The 23692-nt window shown below is 42.7% G+C and overlaps 1 protein-coding gene across 1 annotated transcript; it reads right to left on the reverse strand.

Annotated features, from left to right (window-relative positions):
* Positions 1-1650: 1650 nt before the first annotated feature.
* On the reverse strand, positions 1651-23261 carry kif16bb (kinesin family member 16Bb). Its single transcript, XM_076077306.1, is given in 19 exon segments — positions 1651-4332; positions 5988-6161; positions 8759-8847; positions 10650-10732; positions 12023-12160; positions 12259-12310; positions 12455-12574; positions 18159-18218; positions 18306-18371; positions 18472-18647; positions 18857-18985; positions 19334-19502; positions 19801-19943; positions 20029-20141; positions 21641-21738; positions 22441-22557; positions 22678-22812; positions 22879-22942; positions 23015-23261. Coding segments are annotated over 19 exon segments (4191 nt in total). The 5' UTR covers positions 23062-23261; the 3' UTR covers positions 1651-2114.
* Between the last annotated feature and the right edge of the window lie 431 nt (positions 23262-23692).

Here is a 23692-nt window from a genome sequence, read left to right on the forward strand (position 1 = left end):
CAGTACATGGTGAATAATGTGCTACATTAACAAATCTACAGAGGACTACAAAACGTTGTGCATCTGTATTGAGTGAGGTGGTTTGTTTAATTTACTGAAGTTTTAAATTGTTATTTACAGCTTTTGCACTTCACTATTTTGCCCGAGGTTTAAGGCACACAGGGGTTCGTCTTTGCAATAGAGCAAATTCACCACCAGCATTATGAAAGTTAATCTCTGGCCTCTCTACCGAAGCCCATCACCATGTTAAACACGGAAGCTTGCTTCTCTGAAAGACGTTTGATTTTTGAGTGGAGCCTAATTTGTAACTAGGAAAGAGAATACAAGCAGAAAAAAAACTACAGAAGACGGGTGGTTTTAAGTTGACAGTCTATATAGACATCAGGACTAATTTACACCTAAGCAGTAGGTTATGCATTACCTCTGAAGAATACAGTGCATTATTGAATGTTGGTGAATGCTACGGCAGAATGATCAGGGTGGATGTCAAACAAAAAATGTTTAGCCCATCAACAGCTTCGCAATGAGAAATCTGACTGGGTCACGTCCACAGGCTTCCAGAGGAGGAGGTAAACAAATGATCCTGTTATGTGCTGTCAATGACGGTGCATATTAGGGCCCGAGAACCCAGTGGGAAATCACAGAGTAATGATTAGAGATTCAGAGCCTGCCAGTGGGCATGTGTATCTGCTGTCTGAGAGTGAGCACTTCCTTTTAACCCAGTAAGAGCTCCTGTCCATTCACACACAAACAGTCTGAACTAATGGGATAGCTGATCTGCAGTGGTTTCCCCCTTTTGAGCAAAAAGAGAAATAATCTTTAACCTCATCTGCAGGACGACAGATGGACTCATTTTACAGTTTATATTAAACTAGCCTCATTTCAATTTATCAGATGATGATTTGTCTGCCTTTTGTGTTTTATTCACAGGAAGGCATGACACACAGGAGATGGTTTGAATGCTAATTAACCTTCTCGAGCAAAAGAGAGAAAAACAACTCTTTCACATCCCTGAGCCTTCATCCTGGCTCAAACCTCACTGCCACGATGTGCGATGCGTTTCTTCATTCACGGCCAAATCTCCATCCCTCATGCTGGAGCAGACAAGAGGACTGATTGCACTAAAATGCCCCTGTAATTTTCCATGCTGGATGGGGTCACTCAGTCAAGACACGGCGCAAACAGTCAGACAAGTTCTTTCTCAGAGATGCGGCATGATCAACCCGTTCGAATTTGAAGAATTTAAAAGCACATTCATACAATGAACATGTCTTGCCCTGAAGTGAGACAATGTTGACTGGTGGGGATAATTCCAATGACCTCAGAAGTGTATCTTTTCCATTGGCAAGTCTGATAATAAGTCCTAGACAGTGAGGAAGAGGCTGAAAGTAAAAAAAACAACAGACAGGCGGGAGGGGAGAGAGAAAAAGCCTGAAGGAGATTATAGGAAGACAAAATATTAGACAAAGCAGTGAAATGCATCAGACTCTGAATTCTTTGTTTTCCCCGAGTTAAAAGCTCCACTATCAGAGCTCATCTGCATTCTAGGTGGTAAACACAACTCCAGAGCAGCAGTGGATTTACCTTCCTTTTATTATAACAAACATATTCATCTATTATATAAAATATTGTAAAATGGCAACAACTTCACATACAGTACAAATATACATGCACAATTTAAGTAACTATGACAGGGAGATAACTTGGTCAGATTGGTAATTCAAAATCCTTTACAAATTAAACTGGTACAAACACGTTTTTAATACTCAATGTCAGGCCTTCAACTAAATATTTTACAAACATCCCACATTAAACTGACAACTTCTTTGACAAAAATAATGCAGGGCGTGCGGTTAAAGAACAAAACAATTCAAGAACAAAGAAAGTCGAGGGTTTTGAAGATAAAAGTGCTAAAGCCATGCATTATTAAAATGACAATAAAAAAAAATATCTAGAAAAATAAATCAATATGGAAACTTCATAATAGGTCAGGATTTTCACTGTCGTCTACCAGTGACGCCGTCCTTTGCGTTGTCTGGTTGGGATGCACTTTTGCTCCCTGTGAGTGAGAGTTTTCCAGCTGGGCTGTTCATTACTGGATGTTCAGTCCTTGATCAGACATTTGACAAGTGATTAATCAGGGAGGCGGCCTCAGAGGAGCAACTGAAAGTTAATTTCCACACTTCTGCATGCTGAGATGAATTTGAAGCTTGTGCAGACGGGGTAGCTGCCTTAGTCACGCTGTCAGGGTGACCCCTGCCCCTCACATTTGCTAGGATTACATCCACACCGACAGCCCCACGCTTGTCTTCATCATGCACCAGCACGCAGCGCACATCCGAGCGCTGACGGAGAGTTAAGTCATGGAATTGGGGACGATAGGGCGCGATGGTGACAGAGCGTAGAGTCGGGTGAAAGACAGCATCGTCCTGCACCAGGCCAAGGTGGGTATCAGTGAGTAAAAGCTGGGCCAGAGGCTCAGTGTGGGTACTGGGGCTGATGCACACCCCTACACCTGTGTACAGTAGTATCTGCACCTCTCCCAGAGCTACGGTTTCTTGATCCATGTTACAATGAAGAAGATAAACCAGATCAGCAAGACTTTTCTGAAACTGGCAGCAAATCCTTAAACCAGCATCCAGCAGCAGGTCCGGCACAGACCAGTCGAAAGACAACTTCATCAAGTCTCCATGGAGCAGTGGGTGCTGAGACACCCCATTGTCCCCGGGGCAGATGACATCAAGTATGGCCCGGCACAGCTCTTTGGTAAGCTGCTGGCTGTGGGTGTAGACACCTAGGATGCTCTCCTCTGCAGCGCCCATCAAACGCAGGCTGTGGCCTCCTAAGCCTATCTGCAGCTCTTTCAGCTGGAGCAAGGGGAGGCGATGGAACAAAACCAGGAGCCCAAAGTCAGCGTTCAGGGCGTAGAGAGCAGTCTCCGCCAGGATCAGGAGGGCAGGACGGGGCTCAGGATGGCTGCATTTAGCCACATTCACCCAATAGAGAGCTACAATCTTCTGGGAGGTGAGCACGGAGGTGGAGATGATAGACTGTAAAGTATCCATCATGTCAAGAAATGGCATACTTTGCAGGTTCAAAAGGGAATCAGGAAATTCTATCAACGTTTGACAAAAGATTTGGACGTCGTTTCCGTTTGGCACAGTCCTCAAATTCTCCGATACTTGATTTTTGTCTTCAGGTGCATGGGTGACCTCTGGCTCACTGTGTTTTTCTGGCGACAGCTCTGCAACTAGTTTGTGTCCTTGAGTCACATGAATATCAGCCATGTCTTGCTCTTGTGGTAACCACAGATCCCCGATTCTCTTATTCCTTGTCCAGATATCTTCTGGCATTAGTGGCACGTCATCTGGTAATTCTTCTGCCTTGCTAAAGATTTGCGTTGGTGTCAGGACTGGGACTTGTGTTTTGTCAGGATTCATGCGGCCCTGAATCATCCGAGGTGCCTCTATAGCCTGAATGCTTTGAGTTATCTCCATCTGGATGTGCTGTATGAAAGCTAGATCTTTCACCATTGAAAAAATGTGACTATCCTTGAAGAGAGAGAAGACAAAGCTCGCTTTAACCATGGAGAAGACCTGACTGTCCTTCACTACAGACAGAACATTACTTTCCCTGACCACAGAGACAACATGGCTGGACCAGCGGGCCCCAACAGGCTGTAGTCCCATTTTCTTGACTTGCTGCAATACTGTGGGTGAGCTCCACAGAAAACGACCTACATCTTGGAAAATCAAAGAAACTCTGCTGACCAAAGCACCCAGCCCTGAGTGTTGAACTGTGGCTGCTGCAGTCTCTGTCACACACACTCCCGGGATCTCCTCCAAACCTCCAGATTCATCCATCTCTCCACAACCAAACTGGCCCTTGAAGGTAGTTTCCTCGGGGGGAAAGCATGCTGCCTGACTGCTGAGAGGTTCTATGTCGAGCTGAGAAGGAGTGCTGGTCTGTGGGAGGACAAACGTGGAGCCAGTTCCTCCGCCGCTCTGCAGGTGGGACATGTTGCCTAATGAGCTCCCACCAGAGCCAGGTCTCTCCTTGTAGCAGTCAGACATGACGCCTTTGATCTTGTTAGCATTCCCCTCTGGCTTCGGGCCACATCCATCACCCGGGCCCAGGACGCTTGTCTGCTGGAGGCTTGCATCCCCTGACCGAACCTCCTTTTCGTTATAACTTGCAACTTCAGCCCCACTCTGAGCTTTCCTCCACGGCCACTCAGACATGAGCCCTGATTTATGACACAAGTCCCTCTCCTGCTCCGGGCCATCCCTGGTGCTTATCCCACCCTGTAGTGCGTCTCCATCCAACTCAAATCTAGTGTGAGAGACGGGATATTGTCCAGGCATGGCCTATTTTACATGAGAAAAGGAGAAACTATGAGAGGTCATAAAACTTTGAAAGATTTTAGTCATTCAAAAATCCAGTTTGTTTTATGCAATTTACTATTAAATTAGTCCTGCCATTGCTGAGAAGGAACTAAAATAACTATTTCTCCCAGACCCCTTTATTTATGTATTCAATTATATTTGAATGCATAAATACATGCACAGGAAAATAGAGTGATGAATAACAAGGTACATGTACAAACAGAAATACTTCAAAAGTGCTCTCATTGCAATATGCTCTCACAAAATGAGTGTCATTTAAACTCTATTACACTTTCCTGTAGGGGTTTGAAAGAAAATATGTGCATATTAAACAAACACGATAAGCCATGGGAAAAAGTATTTCATGCCTCATAAAAAAAACAGCATTAGGCTTGGCTGGAGAGGGGGGCAGGTATTGACATTTACTGTGTTTTGCAGGAACAAGAGGGATGAACAGTGGCACCGCGGCACCATAGTGGCTCGATAAACAAACTGCAGAACAAAGTCTCACTTTTTGCAGGATGTGTTTAAGCTTCATTTTAGAATTTTTCAAAACAATTAAAAGTCAGTTAATTCCATGCAGAAACTACCCATGGCTTATTTGAATACAACCTTATTTCTAAAAATTCACTCTCTTAATCAAGAGTGTGAGTTTTTTTTTCTAACAGTAGAACAAATTAAGTGTGAATACATACTGTAGTCCTGTGCGTCTCCATTGCCTCAAAGGTAAGACAGCTGCTTGGTACTTCATCCGTCTCTGCAGCCAGCATATTCATCTGCCTGAGAAATGACACGATGACGACAATAATGAAATACATTTCATATTTTATCTGCAAAACAAAAACTGCGTCTTGATACAAGGCGGCGTGTGCACAATCGGCTGTGTTTATATGCGTATACATGCTGCCAGGCTCTTTGTTTGCAAAAGCAAATTTTATTATTTGCTGTGGTGTGACACTGAAGACTTCAAACAGTTTGCAGGCAAAAGACAAGACTGCAATAACCCCCAAACCCCCACTTCACAAAAAACATCCATTAGATTTGAAAAGCAAACAGCCCAAATGGCTGGATGAGATTAGAGCCACTCTACTAGCTGTGAAATTAAATAGAATCTGTGCATGTTGATTTGAGGATTTACATACAACACTCAGCACTCTGGAGGGGGGAGCAGAAACCAAATATACAGCTCAGAATGATTTCTGACAGTAAACAGAGGCTTTGGCTGAGCTTTGTGTGCTGCAGCAGGTTGGTGAGGGGGAAAAGCAGGAGCGCTAAAGCGTTGACAACATCAACAAGAGGGATCACAGTGCAGGTCCTCGTGACGATTAAAGGATTTTTGCAGATCCTGAGGATCAGTGCAGAGGATGTCCTGTACTCGGCAATGTTTGTCTGCTCACATGAATGAACAGAGGAACACTGATCTGGGATTCTCAGCCTCAGAGGCTGACCACATTTTGGGGATTTTATTCTGTCACACACTTTGCTCGCATGCCGAGGTTTACAGTGGTGTTGCTGTGGAATGACTGCCAACAAAACTGGTACACAAACAACGGATTCATTAACGTCGCCACAGAGAGCACAGTTCGCCTTCCCCTAACTTACCCATCGCCAGTCTCTTCCATCTCTGCCCCCGTTGTCTTCTCTCCTGCTCTCTGTTGATGGGGAGCCCCACTGTTTTCCTTTGAAAGTCTTTTGATGTCCCGATTGCGTTTGTTCATGCTTTCTTGAACTTGCTGCCATTCCACCTCCTGCTGATTGAGCTTCTCTCCCATCCTCCTAGTTATCACATCGTACATGCACGCCCACAGATTTTATGAGAAGTCCTACATTCTTTCATACGCACCCTTTAACACATCTCATACCACATTTTCAAGCATTTCCATTTCCTTTTGTTGCAGTTCTATGGAACTCCAACCCAGATATTTGAAAGAGGCACGTGCGATGTTAAAAGAGAACAGCTTAAAGTAAAGTGACAGAACAAATTAAATGAATAAAATCGCAGCCTTCAGAGCTAGATGGGTTTGTAGGCAAGATTGTTCTCGCTGCACTGAAGCCGATAGCAAGGAGTGACAAGTGGCACAGGAGTTCCAAGAGTGATGGACGTTAACCAGTGTAAAAACACCATTTTAGGAGATTCAAACTCCTAATAACAGCCTGTCGAATGCCAGAAGAGGCAAAAATTGTAAAGTTGCCACTTTGCCACCAGAGGTGGAAAATACTGAGGTTTGTCAGATGAAGGACTTTCAGAGCTGAGGTGGCCATTAAAAGCTGCATGGGTCAAACGCCAGCTGGCCCGCTCCATCACTGGGGGCTCTCGGAGTCCACACCCCAACATACAGTCTCAGACTGTTGCACAGTTCATTTGATAAAGAATGATTCAAACACAGTGGGACAACTTTTTCTAGAAGGTAAGAAGCGGGTCTTAGTTTATTGATATCTTGTGTCACTCCCAGACCCAAACAGCCACAGTTTGAATTCAAATGATTTGTTCTCATTCATCACTCAGGGTTATTTCGAAGATGGTTGGGCAAACTCAGATCAATTCTGTCCTTGCTGTGAAGGAGTTTATGCTACACAAACAGCAAGCAGAACAAGCATGGAATACATATCCAAGCAATGAGAGAAGAACAAGACCTTCCCTCATCTCCCCCATCTACAGTGCTTGATCAGGTGACAGTTCAGTGGGCCAGGTGAGAGAAGGTTAAGATATTTTATGATGCGTGTCTAGAGGAATAAAAAATAAAAAGTGCATTTTGCAATGCTATCCTGCCATATTTTCCTCTGTATATATTTCTACACTGTTGTCAGTCTTACTGCTGATCTGCCATTAACACCTACAGACTTCAATTAGGCTGTCTCAGTTTCCCTCCACCCCAGACTCCTACTGACATCCATTCTTCTCCATGGTTTTAGCCCACAAACCAAGCGTTTCTGAAGCACAGTGGTGACCACAGTAGCTGTGTGTTGGACTAATAGCAGCCTTGGAGTAATCGTTGATATACACAAGCATTAACGCTTTCACATCCAAGCAGCGTCAGACCAGCGGATCGGGAGCGCGGTTGCAGGTGTTCCACTGAAAGCAGAATGAATCACCTGAGCGGAGGTGCTGTTTTTTGTGGATACTGCACTGTGAGGGAAATTACATGCCAGACAGCTCCACATGTTGTAAAACATCAAGGTTATCAGGTCATGAGAGACCGGGTGGGTGTCTCAAATTGCTCAATAGAGTGCTCAATAGAGTGAATTGGATTTTGGGCACTAATTCAATGAACCCTGAGACACTGACAGTCATACTAACATAATGTCAGAGTTTGGTCAACTGTAGTGTAAAAAAAAGAAAAGTGCACAACTGCTGTTAAGTGTCAATACAAATGATAGTGATAGTAATCCTTTTGTTAGTGCTAGTTCCTCACTGTTTGTTAAAGCCACCATGCACAAGATTTTTATGTGATTAACAACAGTGTCACAGTAGTTTTAACATTCCCAAATCAACTTTTTATCAATTTTATACCAACTTTCCTCTTATTGTATTAGTTACAGCCACGTCTACCTTTAGTGAGAGCAGGCTTTTCTCAATATAGAGTGCACAAAATTCTGGTATTTGGGAGCTTGAACTTTGTTTTGACACTTGAGTGTAGCTGTGTACACCTGTTGTGTGACTAAATAATCTCAAATTAAAAAAAAGGTCCACTTAACAAGCTTTCTCAGAGCCTTCGTCAACAATGACCGTGACATGCAGACAACAGATTCATCTTTTATCCTCACTATTATGCATTTTATAATGCATACAAAAAAATGTGAATAGTGGCTTTAATCATCCCCAATGCATAATACACGCTAGGACGCTTTTCTACTCTAAGACAGTACTTTGTACTTGTAGAGCACTTTTAACTGAGATGCTTCTTGGACCGTGGCTGATGACTGTTTCACAAATACAGACAAGAACCCAGGTTGAGAGAGTTATGTGGGAAAGATTTGCTGGAAGTGTAGCAACGTTGAATGATGCAACTTCTGAACAGTAGTTTTTTTAACAGTGTATTTTGAGAATTTGGGGGAGCTAAACTTCAACTGCACTGCAGTGATTTTGAAAATGGGACACGGGGCAGTTCACTACCTACAGAACTCGAGGCCCTTTTGGGCCCTTTTGTGATTTCCAATGACTCAGCATGAAGCACTTCAGAATGGCTTTTTAGCATGTTCCCACCTCTCCTCACAGAAGCGCTGCTATGATTTATGGCATTGATTTGAACTACATGCCGCGATGAATGCCGTTCAATAAGCAGGCACCTTGTGGAGACTGAGGTAGACTGGGCTCAGTTATGCTTGGGTCACAGAGTGTAGAGAGCTATTACATATGTCTGCATAAGTCTCACCCTGGGTTTTGCAGCATCACCGTGGACAGATTCTCAGTAGACTTGGACACGTCAGTCAAGGGCAGGCTGAAGTCAGACAGCGGCCCTCTCTGCAGACAACAGAATGAGACAACACTGTGAAATCTAAATCTGTGTGAGATATGAGTGACAGCTGCCTGCGGTAGATTTGCAATTATGCAAGGATTTAATTTTAGAGGGTGCTGTATGTCATCTGTATTCATGACACTGTTTTTCACAAAACACAAGAGCGTAGACTGAAGAGCTTTCACAACATTTGGAAACATTTCTAAATCTTATATCTGGTAATTGAAAGCCCCTCCAAATGACACCATCACATATTCCTAAAATGAAATGGCTGTGCATTTTTTTTTTTTATCTATAGCACTATTGAAATATACTGCTTTCTAAAACCACAGTTGCACACTGTATTCTCGGAGTGGTAGTATATTGCAAGACTGAGTGAATGTGCAACTCCCGAGACCATCTCATTTAGAATCGATGTTAAAAATGAATGGCAAAGACTCATCTTGGCACCGCAGCGGGGCCTGGATGTCGGTGCTTTGCTTGGCTGTAATGGCGTGCAATTTTCAATAATGCAGAGAGCAGAAAGCTGTCAAAAACCAGAAGTACAGCTGTGCCTATAAAATGGTGTGTGAATCCATTTTACAACATCAAATGTTATAAAGCTGAGGAGGAAATGCTTAAAAGGGGACTAAACGGTTGCAGGCAAATGGATACTAGATCAGAACTTAATTTTAAATTACAGTGAGCATTGATAATTACAGAATTTGAAAATAATGCTATAATATTCACAACCATTGTTTTAAAAAAACTATAATAACTATTGCCTTCTGACACAACACTAAGCCACATGTCGAGTTTCTTCAACAGTGACTTTCACTCAGCCATAAAGCTGTGAGTCGTGAAGCACACAGGCAACAGTATTTGTATGCACGCGTCTACCAAAGCAGGAATGGAAGCCGGTAGTTCAGAGTGTCTACAGGCCTCTCGGTAACCTGCTTCAGTCGTGCTCTTCTCACACAGATGGTCAGGAGGTCTGACCGACTGACTGAACTAACTGCACTTTTCTTGTCATTCCCCTTATTGGGTTTGTTTGTTTGTCCCCTTCGTCATGAAGTAGGTTTGACACGACATTGACTAACATGATTAACATTTTCAACCATTGTTTACTAAATTTTAAAGGGATTTACATAATTCTGCCCAGCACACAAACACTTTTTTATTCTTGCACCCACTTACGCAACCCAAACTTCTTAAGAATACTTAAACAGTAACAATGTTTTGAAGAGAAACACTGATTGGGGTTTCATCGGGAGAAAGGGTACGTTCACACAACGCTTGAAGGAGCTGGATGAAAAGCAGCCAGTGTTGAAAGCTGCTGCACCTGGCCTTCTTTCAGGAACAGCAGAAAGCTTCTCAAAGTTGAAAACAAGTCAGTATTGTGGAGATTGTGTTCATGATGTGCAGGTCTGGTGCTTTTTTTGTGAGCCAATTATTGAGAACGAAGAAGTACAGTTTCATGCTAAACAGGCAAAAACAAGCAGCAGCAGAAAATCGAGCATGTTCTTATTCTGATCAGAAAGAATCTGCACGGATCACACACTTGTGCGGCTGTTGAAGTTTCTGATGTGGCATCAAGTGTGAATTTGAGTTCAACACGAGCAATGTTTGCTGAAGGAAGCAGATAATACAGCTGGTAGTTATGGAAACAAAGTGCATGATGCTGACTTGCTTTTATAAGATTACCAGCGGAAAATGCAGTTGTGGCAGCATCCTTACTGAAAGAGGCTCACTCAGCTTTACAAAAACAGCATGTTAGTATGAGAACACAATAAGGCTCGTCTGTGGTGGTTTTGGGTCACGTCTGTACCTGGTGTTTGTGTCTGAGCTGGGCAGCCTCAGTCGGGTGGTTAAACCGGAGTATGGTTCCTCTTCCTAGCTGTGTGATGGCACCTAGAGGGAACCGAAGAGGTACAGCATGAAAAAAAAGTGGCATATCACCAACTCACTTACCTGCCTAAACTTAACAGTTTGGTATAAATGCTGTAGCAAGCATTGAATTATGCAATACAGTGTGAGAAGACTGACAGAGGCCATATGTGGTCTGGCACAGTATCTATAATGCATAAAGACTTTGGCCAGGGGAATCTACCCGTCATTGTGGGATTCCAGTGAACTGTCTCTGCACTGAACTTGGAGAAAGTTGATAAATGGCACAAAAAGTTCTCCAACATTTTCCTCTGCTGAGGTAAAATTAATGAATTGCCATGAAGAACACAATCCCCAATGTGATTGGCAATGACCTAGACCAGGGGGATGAATTACTGGAGAAATGGTCCAAGAAAACTGGAGAAGTCTTGTAAATCTATCGGATTGAACCGATATCCGGGTTTATATAGCAGACTCACGCTCATATGGCCACATTCACAGATTTTCTCAAGGTTTCCTCTTCATTCCCCTTCTCCTCTCTCAGCACAGCAAATACTAATCTTGCTACTCCTAATGACTTCTGACGAGTGACAAAGCACCTGAGAGAGCAGCCCGTGATGGATTCCAACTGCTGTTGGACTGAAAATTACTATCATTTGTTCAAGAAAATAGCTTCAGATGCAGCCGTTTCTGAAGGGGATATTGGATAAATTGAAATGGTTATAAAAGAGACGGGCGTAGCCAGGTCCTGCGCAGCCTGGTTCTGTGTGCAGTTATTATCTCTGGAAAGCAAACCAGTGAGGATGAGGAGGTCGTAAGCGGTGAAAGCTCCCAGCCCCAGCAAGCAGGGTCTGCTCAGGGGGGCAGGAGTTTTAGATCCGCTTGGCTCTGTCCTTTGAAAGGTTAATGCTCTGGCCCACTTCAAACCTGTCGGCCCTATCAACTCCATCTGCCAATTAAATGGAGGGCCTGGGGCTTTGTCTGGAGCTTTGTCTGAGGTCCCTCGCCCTTCAAATGTTTAGTAAGAGAAATGGCATCTGCCCTGTGGAGAGCCGTGTTCACAATCCACTCATGCCCTGAGCACGCTGCCGTGGGGGTGCCAGGGACATAAAGTGGATTTCATTTGCAGATGTGATGCAGTGATCTCATATAACTGCATTCAAAATGGATGAGTGTGTTATTGCCTCCCACTGGCTAAATAATTGGGAGTCTGAGAGAGAAATCTTCATTATTACAGACATGCCTTGCTCCCCCTCCCCCCAAATGTTCATTAAAGAATATCAAAAGTATATTAAGCGTTGCAGAAATGCTTACCCTGAGTCAGCTGGCAGGGATCAGTTACCACGGAGCCATTGACTGAACACACTGCACCATCCTGAGGGATCAGAGTCACGGTCCCAGCACGGTTCTCAAGCACACAATGTTCACCGAGGAGCCCAGGCCCATGAAGTACTACAATACAATTAAAGCATGAAAATAAATACTGCATACATTTCCTGTGTAATGCATAAAACAGCAGCTGGGAATTTAGTGCAGTAACCTTGACTCACCAATATCCTGACTGCACGATGCTTCATCACTCCCAATCAGGGTTCTGCCCTCCTACAGGGAAGATTAAAAAGGTCACGATACAATATGCAAGCTGTTGTTTGCTAATTAACAAAAGCATTGGACCTTGGCTGGTAATGATTTTAGACAAATAAAGAGTAATGTGTGAATTATATGAAGTTCAAATTATCTATTCACTTTCAAATAATACAGGACTATTCCAGTGCTGAGCAGGTCTTCATCGATGCCGATCAGATGCGGTAACTGGCAGCCCAGGACCACTCCACTACCCTCCTTCCTCAGAGCCACAGTCTCCTCCTATAGAGAATATAGAGAAAATATACCATGAGGGGGGGAAAAAAAACAAAAAAAACACATCCACTAGCCTGTAGCTGGAATGGCACACAATATAAAATAAAACTGCTGACAGACATTTAATGGCAACCAGCAGAAAACTGAATTCTTTACGACTGCTCTTCCTTGCCTGAAGGCCAAGCAGAACAGCGGCGTTCCAACCATGTGTCGCCATGAAGCAGTAGAGTGGCTAACGGCAGGAGAGACGCCATAAATCATTCAGATTAACGTGGCGAGAGTCAAACTGTACATTGTGTTCAGCGAGCGAAACAGACGCATTGCCGCCACGCACACACACACAAAAGACGGGTTGTATACCAATGCATCATTGTCTTTATTGATGCACAGCTATCAACACTGTATGTTACGGTTAAAATACTCCTGAGCTTGTAAAGTATACATCAAGTGTAGATAACAGCAACAAACTTCAGGTGTGTCTTTTACAATGCGTCTCATAGGAGTATTGCATGGAAGGTCAAACTAAAGTGAAAGCATGTCATGGCTTGAAGCATTTATTTTCCATAAATAGAGCATTATTTGTTGAGGAAAGTAATAAACTGTAGTAAAATGAGGCATTTTAAGACCATTTCATGGGGGACATTTCGATTTACCCCCACATAAAACATAGCATTCGTTTGCATTAGGTCCAAATCTCACACAAATTATGAAAAACACTTCAATGTTCATATTTCACACAGACTACCGAGTAATACATCATTAAAGTGACACAAAGCAACATTACAGAAATGAATGTGCGCATGGAGAAAAAAAAAAAATCCCTTCCGCTTGTCCATAAATACCTGATAAATATGTATTAAATGGAGTTACAGCCCCACTCTACAGAAATGCGATAGCAAGTAGAGAAATTGATTTAATCCTTGAAAGCCATTTCTAAAGCACAGGACAGCTACACTTAAAACCTCTGATCTGCTCCACACATCGCTTCACTGCCTCCAACAATTGTTGCTGAGGAAATGTAAAAGCACGAGTCACACCTACTTACAGCAGAAGTGTCTGTCAAGGGGTGATATTCATTTAACTTTGTAGAAAATGTAATTCGGTGTTATTTCAATTCTAACTTCAGCTTTAGAAAAGACCAGACTGCAGAATGAATGACTTTGTTGAGCAGTTAATTTGCTATTATTCAACAAGAAATGAAATAGCCTTGGATGACCTGCTGGGTTCAAAAGACACACTGAATGAAGCCACAAAGAGAAACTCTAGGAAAAGTGTACACGGCCGGTAACCTTTTCCTCCCAGGCCAATGGCTGTGGTTCAATAACCCAGAGTCTACGCAAGCGTGAGTGGCCCTATCAGAAGTATTCCTCCGTTAAGCTGATGGACTAATGCCTCACATTGCCATGGATTATCACAAGTACCTCCCCAAGAGGCAGAGCAGAAAATCTCACATATGGAGGATTCAGAGGCAACACTCTGCATAAACTAGCTCCCCTCTCTTTCAACCTCCTACTCTCTTTCGTATAGATTGGACCGTGAAGTGAGAGACGTGTCCCCCACCAGCACCACCTCAGTCATTGGCAGTTGTGAGATGGGAGGAATCCTTTTTTTCTAATGAAGAAGGAGAGGCATCGACCTCAGCCCCTGTACGTAATTAAAAGGGATTCTTCACAGACTTCATTAGGTGGTGAGGAGCAGCCTGGCAGATTAATGCACTGTGTCACTTTCTTCCCACAACAGATGATCCTCTTATTTTCTCCTAAAATTCGCACACATACAGAGAAAGTTGTCTGTGTACGTGTGCTGTGAGAGAGAAAAAAAAAAAAAGTCTGCTTTCAGATTGATGCAGCTGGTGGACAAACTGTAATTAATCGTGGCCCAGACCAGCAGCCAGGCTCGGGCAGCATTTAGGCTCCCATTAAAAGCCATCATCTGTGGCTGGGCAGAAATGGATTTTTCTCAACACTTTTGACAGTTCAGGTTCCCGACTTGGTTGATATGCATTTCAAAACACTTCCATAGGCCAACCAATCCTCCTTTCCTGACTGCCCATCAGCCCTGTCAAGTGGAGCAACTTAACAGAAAAGATAAGCAGGTACTGAATGCAGGCCAAGAGTGAAACTTCTGCCTTCAAAACCCTTGAAAGACCTGTATTTATACCACAGATTACTGCACTTTATGAAAATTCAAATGACTAAAGCATGAAGGGAAAGGCAATTACATGGCCAGTTTTCAAAATGCCATGAAGCCTTTTGTTTGCAATGATTGGCTAAAGTCCACAATGGTAACTAACAGAAGAAGAATTGGCATCCCATTAACAGTCCATTCTGTTTTTTACTCGTCCCTTCATGTTATTTGTGTGTGCGCTCCATGTAAAAGCAGAATCTCAACCTGAGAGTTTGTGTTCTAGTTGTATTATGCATAATAATTAAAAGCATTTCCGGGTTCCCAATCAGTCATCAAGTTCTCCTGCTACATGTCCCATTGTGTCCCATCGCACCTCATGACAACTGGACTGTTATTAGTACCACACCCAGTGGGAGATTTCAGTCCTTGTAGGTATAAACGGCACCTAGAAACACATGTGCTTGCCACGTTTGCATTTCAAACAAAGGCCAGATAATAAATGATTTCCATGAATTCAATTTGGAAAATGAAAGTCAATCTAGTTTGGAGCCCAGCTTTACTGGCATGTGAATAATCAAAGGCGTGCTGCTCATAAGAATATGTAAAGGTCATGCAATGCAATAATAGCCAACTATGATGCATAACTGCTGACAGTATGAGGTAAATTGACATTAAACAGAGCCAGGCTCAGAGCATTCAAGGCTTAAGTTGCGTCTTTGTGCTGATTGCAGCATGTTTGGGAAATAAAAAGACCACGAGGATCAAAGAAACACTGCTGTTCATTTTATCTTACTGAAATTGAGGTTCCTCCCACAACCGTGTTAGAAGCGGACCTGAAAGGGCGGCTGGGGAGCAGAACTCCACTCGTGAGGTAGAGCTACTCACACATCTGTGTGTGTGTGTGTGTGTGTGTGTGTGTGTGTGTGTGTGTGTGTGTGTGTGTGTGTGTGTGTGTGTGTAAAGGCTATATACCCCTGAAGTAGAACAACATTTCACTTTACCCTCTTCCTGCCTTTTTTGTTCTCTCAATCTGTTGCCGTCTCCGTCTGGTAAGAGGCTGCACTGGAATCCATCTCATATTAATTACTTTCTCTTTCCCACATGCCCTGTAACCAATCTGGGAAGCTGACGATGAATAACTTTGCATTCTAAATCTGCTTTGAATACAGAATTCAAAATTCTGTTTACACCGCTCTTGGTCAACTCGTCTCCTTAAGGCCCCGAGCACAAATTTTCATCTAGCTCTTAGCAACGGCATCAACTGAATTAAACACAAAATATGAAACTTGAAGACTTTTCTTTAAAAAATAAATAAACGTGCTAGAGATAAAGCGCATCACTTCTGCATTTATAACACCATGCATACTTGCACATGGAGGTTGGATTAGATCAGAACCATTCTATTTCAAACAAGGCCATTTGTTACAAAAAGAAGAAAAACCTAATTTAAATAAATCCACAAATGTGATTAAGCTGGTGTTTGTAATGTACCGTATGTGTGCTGAATTTTGAAATGGCCAACTTTAAACTGGTGGCTGAACTGAGACACCACCTCCAACGTCTGTGCAGAATGCAAAACATAGGAAGACAAATGTCAAATCCATAAAGTCATTCATCAAACACTTGGGCGTCACGTTGCATCATAACAGGTGCTTCTACATGAATGGACACAGCTCTAAATAAGGCATATTCTTCAGATCTGCCAGTAGAGATGGAAGATGTTGCCTCATAGTTTAAAACCATCACTGCTTGACGATGGAAACAGATTTACAACACTGTCTATAATTAATATGCCGGATAGTCAAAGACGAAAGCGCCATATGTCAATAATCAAGACCTCGTAATTGGGAGAGGTGACAGCTGCTAATGAGTTCCAACACACTATCATGAGTAAAGGGGCTGTCGAGCCACTAAATGTCACCTGCTAACCACCCACAGAATGAGAATGTTAATTATCCAACACACGTATATAGCCAACATTCATGAGAAGGGTATTCAAAATCCTTACACAATGTCTTCTTACATGTGTAGCTCTCCTCTGGTATTCTGAAGACGGATCATTGCTACAAGTCCGAAAAACACAAATCTCTCAAAGACCAGATCAACACAACCGTTTAAACACACGTGCAAAATCTGCTGGAGAGAAAATACCGCTAAACATGTACAACTGAGATAAGAGGTCACTGCATAGTTCTCATGACTGGCACGCTTCACGGTTCAATGCATAATGCAACAGGCTTCTTGGCTGAGTAAGATGAGTCCCAAACAGATGACATTTGGTGTTATTTGGGAGGTTGGGCACAAATTCAACAGAGGAAAAGTGCTCAGTGTAAACTATGGGTTGGCACACAGTGAGATTTTTTTGTTACAGCTTGGGGTCTTGTAAAGGATGCTGCCACCCTGTTCCAGCCTCAGAGAAACCATATTGGGTTGAAAGAGGAGGCACGTCTGTTCAGTTTCTATTTGTCAGACTCCCAAACACTGTTACTCACTCACACACACACACACACCACGATAATTACAAGAACTCAGCTTTTGGATGCGATTTAAACCTAAATAGATGGAAAATTATATTTAAATGTCAGGTCGACTCGAGTCTCATTAGCCGTTCCACTCCATGAAGTGTCTGTGGCCGTTTACAAGACTTACAGTGACACCAGCTGGTTGGATGTCTTTACTGCAAGCAGCAACGTCTTCTCATAACTGCTGCTGGGAGCTTGCCACTTTGAGGATTGTTAGTCTTAAAATGAATGGAGCAAACCTTCACACTATGTACTCAGCGGCCTTCTACCTTACTTGCATATATTGTTCTGCATCAAGCCATCAAAAATGGTATTTTTTATTTTTTTTTTACTGGCTAGAAACAACTAGGCTCCAAAGAATGTAACTGTAAAAAGGGGCATCTCACAGCTGATTCTGAAATGTTTTAGCTTTGTACTTGCACCATCTGAACAAATGAAAGAGCTAAACCAAACTAAATCACGGGAATAAAGCAATTCCTCAAGCAATTCTCTTCAGTTACTGTCTTGTACTCCTCTAGCTCGTGTCCAAGAAGCAAAACACACACTACTGAGCGTTTGTGAGTAAAACTAACCGATGTAAAGTTGGCCCCAGGATATTTGTGCAAAAGCTCACTTGGCCTCTTTATCAATGCGTTTAAGAATAGATTATTTCAACAAATTGGTGGATCAAACCCTTATTGCTTGTGGAGGTGGCTAAACGATCTGGTGGGATTAATCATACATGTAAGGGACAAAGAAAAAAAAGCAAGAAATTATATGAATCATTTAAAAAAAAACATGAATTTTTAGATTGTGGTTGATCTCTGAATGTAAAAAAAGAAAGGAATGATCACAAATATATATCGACAACCTCTGTGCAAACGGTGCATCTTTTATGGAAGAGAATGTCGGATTTTACTACATTTAAAGTATTTAAACACATGAAGTAATAATTGCTGTACCTGCAAAATACTCTGAGTCTCGCTCCATTTGCTGGTCCACTCCTTGGTCAGTGCTCGGACCTGGGCGGGAGGAATAGCAGGTGTATTGTTTACAGAGGAAAACATCAAAACTCTCCCACACTTTCCACTTGGCAGAAGATGACTCACCCTTGTCTGATTCTGATGCAGCTGCTCCTCTACCTTCACAGAGGAAGATGGCTCCCCACGGGAAGCCTGGAGTAATAGTAAAAAGACAGCCTACAATGTAACCTTTGAATGACAGACATTTTGGATCATTGATGTCCTTTTGTGTGAGCTTGAACATATGCAGGACCTGATTGGCTTCTTCTAGTAGCCTTCCGAGCCTGGTCACCTCGGCCTGCAGCTCTCTGATCACCTTCACGTTGCCGTCTTCGTTCACCGTGGGAGAGTTCACAATGTTTTTAGCTCGGCTGGCATAGCGCAGCGTGCTCAAGGTCTCCCCGTAGTTCACATCAGCAGGAGAGACGGCTGCCATGAGATGTCACCAGGGAGGAAAGCACACAAGTTGATAAGCAGTGGTGAGATACAACATGAAAAACTAAAAAAAAGGATTATGATGTTACCATTATCTTTATCATTTTTCAAGAATAGGCAAGATCAAAAAGGGGCGACACACACGTTCTGGAAAAAGCCTGAAATGTCTTGGAGTCAGCAGAGTTCTGAGTCACAGTACATACTTGCTATCATAGTAGTCACAGAGTTTCCACCCAGGCTGTCCTTCAGTAGCCATGTCAGCACAGAGTCTCTGTAAGGAATGAAGATCTGCTTCTTCTTTTTTGTTGACTGTCCTCCCACACTAAGATCAGCTGGGAGGTCACACAGGGAGAAAACACTGACTCAGAGAAACGGGAGAGGTCCAGCAACATATGAAATGTTTTATCCTAAAGCTTCATAACTCCATTTTTGCACTCAAAAAGACAGAACGTTTAATTCCAGCTATAATTTTATTAAGTCAATAGTTCCTTCAAATGATAAAAACACAATTCAAATTTGAACCAGACGTCAACTTCTATAATTACAATGCGAGAAACGTAACTAACTAAGCTGCATTTTATTTTGAAGGAGTTAATAAAATGACCGTCCTATTATTGAGCTGACCAACTCAATAGCAGATAAAGACGTGGTGTGTCAGTCGAGCTTTAACTGCCATTTACCCAGAGCTGAGATCACATTGCCCAGGGTGACCAGGGATTTGTTGATGTTGGCACCTTCCTTCAGCCTGGCGCCTGTGCTGCAAGTGGCATCCGCTCTCTCGCTGCCTGCCAGGTCCACCAGGTGGATCTTACTCAGCGTCTCGCGCGGCAACTCTGCATCAAACCATGCCTGTGGCATGCAAGAACATTACTGAGCAATCTCCGTCTAGTTCAAAAGAGGCAACATCACAGAGGAATACTTACAGGCGGTATTACAACAAAAGTGCTACTTAAAACGGAAAAAAATGAAAAGGCCTTTGAAGATAAAAACAACATTTTAGAAATGATTACACAGAAACGGATAAACAAGGCTAATTAGAGCTCTTGAGGGATGGCCTCTACCAACACCCAAAGACTTTGCAGGGAAACTTTTAAAAATGCTTTACTCAATTCCGTCAGGCAGGACACATTTAAGCACTGCAGCTCACCTGGGTGAAGCTGATGGTGAAGATGGCGTGGGAGCGGCTGCTGAGCTCATTCATGCCGGTGCTGGCCGTGGTGCGGTTGGCATTGCCGAGATTGATCAGGTCCTCCATGTCACTGTGGTTGTGTACCAAGAGCTTGGACAGATCTACACACAAGTTGTCTGTATTAGATTTTATGCATTGTATGCGAGCCGAGACGGACATGGGATGGAAAATACAACCCTGTCTTACTCTCTACATAGGTTCCATCCCGAGGGTGCTCTCTCACTCTCAAGCCTCCATCTGAGGGTGTAGTTCTCTTCTTGAGAAGGTCCTGCACACGTTCATTATGGATCTCCAAATAGCTGATGCCAAGACACAAATGCAAATGCAAAATTGGATCCAACACTGCCTGCTCACAAGGCCACAAATTAGTGAAGGCTTTCAGTGTTGATCTGTGAATGGCACGGCACAAAATGAGAACAAAACAAGTTGCTATTCGCCGTCTACTATGAAAACAGAAGCCAAGTGCATATTGTGCATGCATTGCTCTGCTTGCATTGGCAATGAATAAACAAACGTATGCAAAGTAGGTTTCGGCAGAGCACTTCAATCAAGTGTGTGCAATAAGCAAAAGGACTAGTCTGAGTAGCTGATTCAAAAACAATGCAAGGCATGGAGCAATTAGGCTGTACGAGAGCGTGACAGTGATGGAATGGCAGAGACCACGTCCTGTGGATGGAGCCATTCAGGTTGTTTTCTGGCACAGCGTCGAGAACTCAAATGGATTACAATATTAGATGGTTTCTAAATGACTAGACGCATAGCTGCCATTATAACAACGACACAGGCAGGATTATTGAGCCAGTAACATACAGTGTGATTCCAGCCACCATCACCTCCTTAAGAATACAAAATATGTGTTTTACAATGTAGGGATGCATGTGCAGCTACCAACACAACAAGCTATTCATTTCTAAAGTAAAGTCTGGCAGAGAGTCAGATAAAAACCCAATTCTAGGGTTGAATTAAACCCAAATAATGGGCCAACAGCACGCATGATAACGAATATCTAAATAAAAGGTTTCACAGTAGCTTCATGGGCTTAAAATCCTCCATTTCATCTTCCAGCAGTCATTCAGGAGTAGAGCTGGGACATGTAGTCATGAAGCAGATATTGTGATGAGATTAGCTATCATCTGGGATATAATTAGAGAAATAAAGCCTTAATGTTGTCTTTCTCTGGTTTTAAAAAGGACTGCATTACAGTTGGGTCATACGGAAGTTACATAACTGTCCTAGCTAAGTGAAATAAACAATGGCCTTACTGCCGTATTGAAGTGACAATGCTGATGATGCAACATCTCTATAATGGCACGTGCACATGACTTGGTTGCCCTCTAATGGGAAAAAATCAACATATTTTTAAGTATTGATCCCACGTGGATTCTTTGGGGGCAGTAACAACCTACCTGACATACTATTTTACATGAAGTACATGCTTTCTTTTTCTGTTTTTAAACAGACTACATTATGAGTAAAATGGTTGTAGTGATACTTAAAAAATGGCTTGCAGTCATACTCTTATATTTAAAGATCTGTGGTTTAATATTTTAAGATCACCATTTCGTATTAGATCAGAGAGCGTCACCCCAACTTAAGCAACAATAGCTTTGCATTCAGTACTCCTACCAGAAGACTTAGCTATGAACCAATTTTCCTTGCCAACTCTACTGAGTACAAAACATGAACCCATCAACCCTCTGCTGCTAGTTTCATGTCCTAAAATCAGTTTTTGAATGTTTGAAATTGCAATGGACGATGTGCATGAGATCATCAGAAGAAGCCTATGGTGGTCCCTTACCTGACCTCTGTGCGGAATGACACGGCTTCGCTCTTCCCTCTACGAGACATCTCGCAGAACAAGCCTTCACAGATCCGTGGAATTAAACCTTTATCATCCTGGCACATTAAAGACGGGAACATTTTGCATTTAGGAGTTTTTATAAAATGACAGTTACTTTTAAACAAATGTACCCCTTATTGTGATCTCTTAATTTATACGATGCCATGACCACAACTCAGCACATGCACAGACTGCTGAAAAACACAGCAGCTCATCTGATATGGAGTTACTGAAGCATAAAAGCAATTCCACTCGGAGCGGCATGCCCTCTTGTTTTAATTACAAAGTAACAGATAGTAAGCATTAAGAGCCATATATAATTATCTGGGATGTTGACAGCCGCTTTTGCTGATGACCTTGCACAAGTCTCTTGACAGGCAGAAAGCTCACTGGTAATGTGAAATTTCCATTGCTGTGCAAGGTGAGGAGAGAAACGCTGTGGGTTGCTGCCCTCATCACGTTTTCTGATTAGTGGGGAGAAACATGGAGATAAATGGAAAGACGTCTGATGAAGCTTCGCATCAGTCGGTTCCTAATGTGGTGAGGAGTCGATGCTATGTGCACACTGGGTTAGCGCTGGTATTCTGCTATGTAAGCTCTATAGTGTTGGGAATATTGTCACATGTCCCTGAAGATTTAGGGGCTACTTTACAGGGCCTGTTAGAGATGCAAGTTGGAAACACCCTGAATATCTCTCAAGATAAATAAAAAATCACTTCAACCTTAGTAAGAATGAGAAAGCTGAGAGAAGGCCTTACTGTGTGGCCCATCATGGTGTATGATTTTCCTGAGCCTGTTTGGCCATAGGCAAACACACAGACATTGAAACCCTCAAATGCAGCTTTCAGGACATCAGACCCCAAGTCATGAAAAATCTGAAGCAGCAGAGAAAAGTTCATTGTTAAAGTCATTGTTCTACACTACAAAAAAAAAAAAAATAGGTTGTGCAAAATGATGGAACAGATAAAGCCGTAAACACAGAAGAATACAGATACCCTCTCCTGTGATATAAACGTGGGTCTTCCTCTGTCAGATGAATCATAGGAGAAGTCATACGAAAAGGTCTTGCCTCTGTCCTTCTGCTGGTCCCCTCGAACATGTGAAGGCTACAATTTCAAATGCACAGGCCACTCTTAATAAATAAAAAATAAAAAACTTTACTGCAGTGTAGTTGATTTTATCTTGTGATAAAATACCTTGTGAATAGATGTTGAGTTCCCACTCATGTGAATTATCACCTTCGATGAAAACTGCTTTTCTCTGTGGAAAAGTGAACGTGAGTGGCATAAGAGTTCATTCAGAGAGAAAATAAAAAGCAGTCATTCTTCCTACCTTTCGTTCAAAGGGCGGACACGGACCGCTACTCGCATTGAAGCCATTATTAATCAAGATCCGACAGAACACATCAAACGAAACGTTATCCTAGCCCGTGTTCTCCTTCTGTGAAAAGAGGTCTGCCTTCCGCGTGAACATCAATGCAACGTATTTCACACCTAATTATCACACCTGGGGCCTGCGCTCTTTCTCGATGCACTTCGCAAACTAGCCACTAGGGTGTATTACATTACGACTCAATAAACTTCACTCATTCCCTTTTGTCGTGTAGCTCTGGGTTGATATGATTGCAGTGTTAACCCTTTGCACTCAAGATACTTTGGATAAATTACAGGAAGATGTCCCAGGCTTTTGTCAATAACATGGATAAGCACGATATCCACGAATACAAATGGAAAGAGACTCAGTCAAACTTCACTTTAAATTGTGTTTTGAGTTTCTAATCAATACACACACTATATGACAACGAAATCCAAATAAATCGAATGTGTCCACTGTATAATGCGAAGGAGCGCTTGAGTCAACAGGCTGCATTTGATGCTCACGGGAAAAACCGACAGCCGGACTTCAACACAGCAAACAAAGAATTCCGTGTATTGGTCTTATCGGTGCCATGTTCAGATCGATTTTGTGTAATCAAAAGATGACTTCAATTATTATAAGTTGTGTAAGCTT

The sequence above is a fragment of the Anarhichas minor genome, unplaced genomic scaffold (genome assembly GCF_050575085.1).
Source record: "Anarhichas minor isolate MPS153535 unplaced genomic scaffold, ASM5057508v1 ptg000058l, whole genome shotgun sequence".
Lineage (NCBI taxonomy): Eukaryota > Metazoa > Chordata > Actinopteri > Perciformes > Anarhichadidae > Anarhichas > Anarhichas minor.